Genomic DNA, 5,129 nt, shown 5'->3' with positions numbered 1-5,129 from the left:
TGTCCACTGTGATGTTTCTATTTGTCGAAACATATCAAATATTGGACTCTTTAAGCTCCCCATGACTTGAAGAATTCAATAGATAGAGTGGATCATCATGATATGGGCCCCACCTATCAAAAACCATTAAAAAAACCAACATATATGCTGGACGCTGGTTGCGGTAAGCGTCCAGAGGTCGCTGCTTGTAGAGGGCAGGGTACGTGGGACGCACCATAGGCCCCACCATGATGCATGTTGAACATCAACACCATTCATTTGATGGGTCTCCTTTAATTATTGGGATATCCTGAAAATCAACCGTACACGGAACTTAGGTGGCCCACACCATCTAAAATCATGTGAAGACATGTTAGGATATATATAGGCACTAATCGGGGCCCACCTGAAATTTGGATGCATCTAAAACTTGGTCTAACCCCTCAACTAAGTGGACATATTGGATGGACTGGATTTGTGAACCACATTTTGGTGGGCCCAACAAACAATTAAGAATATTTTAATGAAGGGTGACCCCCCTCATCTTTGTGTGTGGTGTAACTGACATAAGTCACTGGTCACTGATGGACTTAGTTTTTTTTTAAACCTAGGCCCACCATGGCACGATGCATCTAACTGATGGGGCAGATGTTTGACTCGCATCATGTTGGGCCCACACAGTTGACCTCATGGGAAGTCCCCATGTGCTGGACCACATAGAACCTTTTCCTATATATATATATATGTATGTATGTATGTATGTATGTATATATATATATATATATATATATATATATATATATATATAATTGTTAGCGGGTTAGTATGCCCCACTATTAGTCCACACTTCACTGTTAGCCACCCCCACCAGGGATCCATACCAAGAACTAAGTGTCGAAATGAGGTATCTTAGTCTACCACCTGAGCTATGGATCAGGGTGTATATATATAATACATATGTGGTGGAGCTAAATTTTGGGTCTTTAATAACTATATGCTCTCCTCATCAAAGCCCAGTCCAAAACTCATTAAGTCCACCATGAATACATCGGTGTGTATTGGACTTAAGGCCACCCGATATGACAGGAATTTGTGACCCAATTTCATGAATATCCTAAATAGTCATAATAGGCTTCTAATCACCTAATATAATGCAATGATCAAACTGTGGAGTAGGCAATTAGATTGTTAGTAGGATATTTGTACATAAGAAGGGATGTTAATTTATAGAAAGAAGTAATAACTAAAATTATGATCAAGTACCCTAGTTTAGAAATTACAAGGATTACAATTTGATTAATCGTGATTAAGAAAGAAGAGAAAAGTATTTTATAGTTGAAAGTATCAAGCTATGGGGCCACAAGTTGACAGCATCACGTAGGAATTGGTTACCCAGGTACGCAGTTCTTTAATAATCTTGCACCCTTCATATCGGCACACATTGAGTTCTAGTCATCATTGCATCACTTGTCATTAGCATCACTATACATTCCATGACATGATATATGATGAGGAATAGTAACCAAATTCTTTACAACATTCCATGACATGATATATGACCGTATTATGATAAGGATGATAATATTAAATCATGGACACCGAAAATATGAAAATAGTAGGGAATGATGTGCCCCTTGGATTAAGAGACCCTAAACCCCAGTAGTACCTTGGGATGCCTCACCGTTGGGCCAGGGGGATACATGGGCCATGGATTTAACCCCCCCCCCCCTCCCCCCGACGAGGCCAGGTTGAGAAGGGGTATGTCCGACCCGCCTTAGAGCCGAGGTGACAAACGGGGACGAGTTTGACCCACCGGCGAGGAAAAGCGCGAACGAGGTCCACTACTAGTGTATACAATGTTAGTTGTAATCCCATTGGTAGGTAGTGAGGTCGATTGCTGGTGTCTGGTGCATGGACATCAACCCCGGTGGATCCTAAGTCTGAATAATATATTGATCATAGTCGATACGATGATGAAGTCGTGCGGTCAAGTCTGTGGTGAGAGGACTATTGGCAAGTTTTTCTACATTTAGCATACAGTTATGTATTTCACATATAATCATGCTCCATCATTCATTAAGGCATCGCTTTGCACAGTTTATTATTTTTGGCAGTTCTTTCATTATATCTTTTATGTTAACTTATCTTGCATACTTATCATGAGGACTTGCATTTGTCAATTATATCTTTTATGTTAACCTATCTTGCGTACTTACCATGAAGACTTTGCACGTGTTAAGTTATAATACTTACTTGTCTTTTAACCACTCAGGTAAAGGATCTAAAGAAGAAAAACAAGTAGCAACTACAAGTTAGGTGCCATGTCAAGGGAATTAATTTGACTTTTGAAATTTTTGAATTGTATATGATTTATATATGTATCATATGGACAGATGTTGTAATTTTGGAATTTTGTAGTACCCAGTTTACTTGTATGCAGATGTTACTTATCTTATTTCTAATATTTCTTTTGTGAAGAATGAATGGTGAGATTTATCCTTTAGATTACCTTGCCGGATGTGGAGATTGGGGCTTTATGTGTGAGCATCGGGTACCAATCCCGGAGTTCGGATTGTTGCGCGCCAGATCCAGTAAATATAGCGGTATTCTAAGACTATTGGGTCTGGGTGATGACAAAGTTGGTATCAGAGCATGAGATAAGGGATTACCTATGGACAAGTAACCATTTAGGAGAAAGCTAGAGTTCTAAAACTTGAAAACGGACTTAACAACTTAGAAACACTAGGTTTCCCTTTAAGGAACTTAGAAAAAGTTACTTATATAAGAAGTTAGGAAGATACATTTTTTATTATTTGACCTTAAGAGACTATTTTAGGCTATAACTAACCGAGGCGTCCATTTTCTATTATAGATCATGGAGCCTAAGAAAGCCACTAAAATGAAAACAATAGTAGAGCATGAGCCATCTAAGGATCACCAAGCCCAGGCACCAAATACTCCTCAGGATACCGCTTTGATTCAGGAAATCCTTTGTTCCATGGCATCTCTGATGGAACGTCAGGAGAGGAGGTCTGAAGAGGCATCTTCTGTATCCGAGTAGTCAGCATTGATTTAGGAATTCCAGGCTTTGCGACCCCCTCGATTTAAAGGGTAGCTAGATCCGCTTGAGGTTGACCGATGAGGACCCAGGTTATCAAGATTTTAGATGTGATGGGGTGTCCTGATTCCCAGAGAGTGTCGCTTGCTACCTTCACACTAGAGGGAGAAGCAGAGTTATGGTGGAAGTTAGTTAAGAAGGAAGCTGGGTCGAGTATAGTATGGAGTTGGAGCATGTACAGCGATAAGTTCGACCAAAAATATTTTCCTGATAGTATTCAAGAAAAGATGGTGTCAGAATTTATATCTCTTGAGCAAGGATCTTTATCTGTGCCCCAATACGAGGCCAGATTCATTGAGCTATCCCGTTTCACATCAGATCTAATTTCAACCCCCAGTATGAAAGCTTGTAAATTTGAGAAGGGACTTCATCCTGGCTTGAGGAGTAGGGTAGTACCTTTGCGACTCCCTACATTTGAAGAGGTGACAGACCGAACTAAGATCATAGAAGCAGATTTTGAAGAGATGAACAAGACTTATGAGTAGCCGTTTCAGAGACAGGATAATAAGAACAAGAGGAAGGGAGGCAGTTTCATCCATCGAAAAGGGTTGCTAGGCAAGGACCAGCCGTTCGGGAACTCCAGCGAGATTTGCAGTGATTAGCATTTCAAGGGACATGTTTTAGGTGTGTTGGAGTAGGCCATCAGGTTAGGACTTGCCCCAATCCGCCCGATGTCTCTGTAGAGTGGAAGGATATGTTTTCTTATAGATAGCAGCCTCATGGTCACCCTTAGCAAAGATCTTTTCAGCAACACCAGACTCAACAATACCATCCTCAACAATAGACTCAGTAGTATCAGCCTCAACAACAGCCTCAACAATGCCAACAGCAGCAGCCACCCCAAGGTCGAGATCACTCTCAGTAGTACCAGAGACCGCCCCAAAAACAACAGGCAAGATTTGACTGCCCAACCTCGTGTATATGCTATTCAGTAGACTGATCCTCAATCATCAGCAACGATACTCAAGGGTACGACTACTCTCTTCTCATCAATTGCACATACCTTATTTAACTCAGGCGCATCCCATTCATTCATATCATCATCACTTGTAAACACGTTGGGATCAGAGCCAGAAAGGGTAGTAGAAGAGTTATCAGTAACCACACTATTAGGTGAGCATTCTAACCTAAGCCTTATCTGCATGGATTGCCCAGTAATGATTGGAGATCACATCCTACCCACTGATTTATTTGTTATAAAGATGTCGAAGCTGGATGTTATTTTGGGTATGGATTGGATGGCCGCATATCATGCCTCATTAGATTGTTTCGAAAGGACAATCACCTTCTCTATAATCGGCTAGCCATAGTTCCAGTTCAGGATTCTGCCAGTAAAGCAAACAGGGACATCCTTGGCCTGCCTAGCAGAAGAAGAAAGGACCCTAAGATTGAGGAGATCTCAATCGTATGCAAATATCTTGATGTCTTTCAAGACATCCCGGGCCTACCTCCTTAAAGGGCAGTGGAGTTCTGTATTGACCCGATGCTAGGTACTGCACCCATCTCAAAGGCACCGTATCGTATGACACCCATGGAGTTGGAAGAATTGAAGAAGCAGTTGTAGGAACTTCAGGCTTTGGGCTTTATTCACCCAAGTAGTTCTCCTTGGGGTGCGCCGGTCTTATTCGTCAAGAAGAAGGACAGGTCGTTGAGACTTTATGTGGATTACAGGGAGCTAAATAAAGTGATCATCAAGAATAAGTATCCATTACCATGGATTGACGATCTGTTCGATCAGCTTAGGGAGGTGCAATTCTTCTCGAAGATCGACCTACTTTCTGGATACCATTAAGTTCGAGTTCGAGTTCCTAGTCATGTCTTTTGGATTAACGAATGCCCCGGCCATATTTATACAATTGATGAATGAGGTATTTCGCCCTTATCTCAACCAGGTTATGGTAGTATTTATAGACAATATTCTAATATATTCGCGTAGCAGAGAGGAGCATCAACATCATCTACGCACTGCTCTACAAATACTTCACGACCATCAGTTATATGCCAAATTAGAGAAGTGTGAATTTTAGCAGGA

General features: G+C 41.2%; 1 protein-coding gene across 1 annotated transcript; it reads left to right on the top strand.

Annotated features, from left to right (window-relative positions):
- Positions 1-3,117: 3,117 nt before the first annotated feature.
- On the top strand, positions 3,118-3,582 carry LOC131247053 (uncharacterized). The gene has a single exon (XM_058247499.1). It carries the CDS (start codon positions 3,118-3,120, stop codon positions 3,580-3,582), a length of 465 nt encoding a protein of 154 aa, XP_058103482.1.
- Positions 3,583-5,129: the final 1,547 nt, after the last annotated feature.

This window comes from Magnolia sinica, chromosome 5 (genome assembly GCF_029962835.1).
Source record: "Magnolia sinica isolate HGM2019 chromosome 5, MsV1, whole genome shotgun sequence".
In the NCBI taxonomy this organism is placed as follows: Eukaryota; Viridiplantae; Streptophyta; class Magnoliopsida; order Magnoliales; family Magnoliaceae; genus Magnolia; species Magnolia sinica.
Note: the sequence above shows the minus strand (reverse complement) of the source record. Positions and strands in the feature narration are given on the sequence as shown.

Coding starts and splice junctions, on each gene's coding strand:
- LOC131247053 (XM_058247499.1), top strand. CDS start 3,118: ATGAGGACCCAGGTTATCAAGATTTTAGATGTGATGGGGTGTCCTGAT.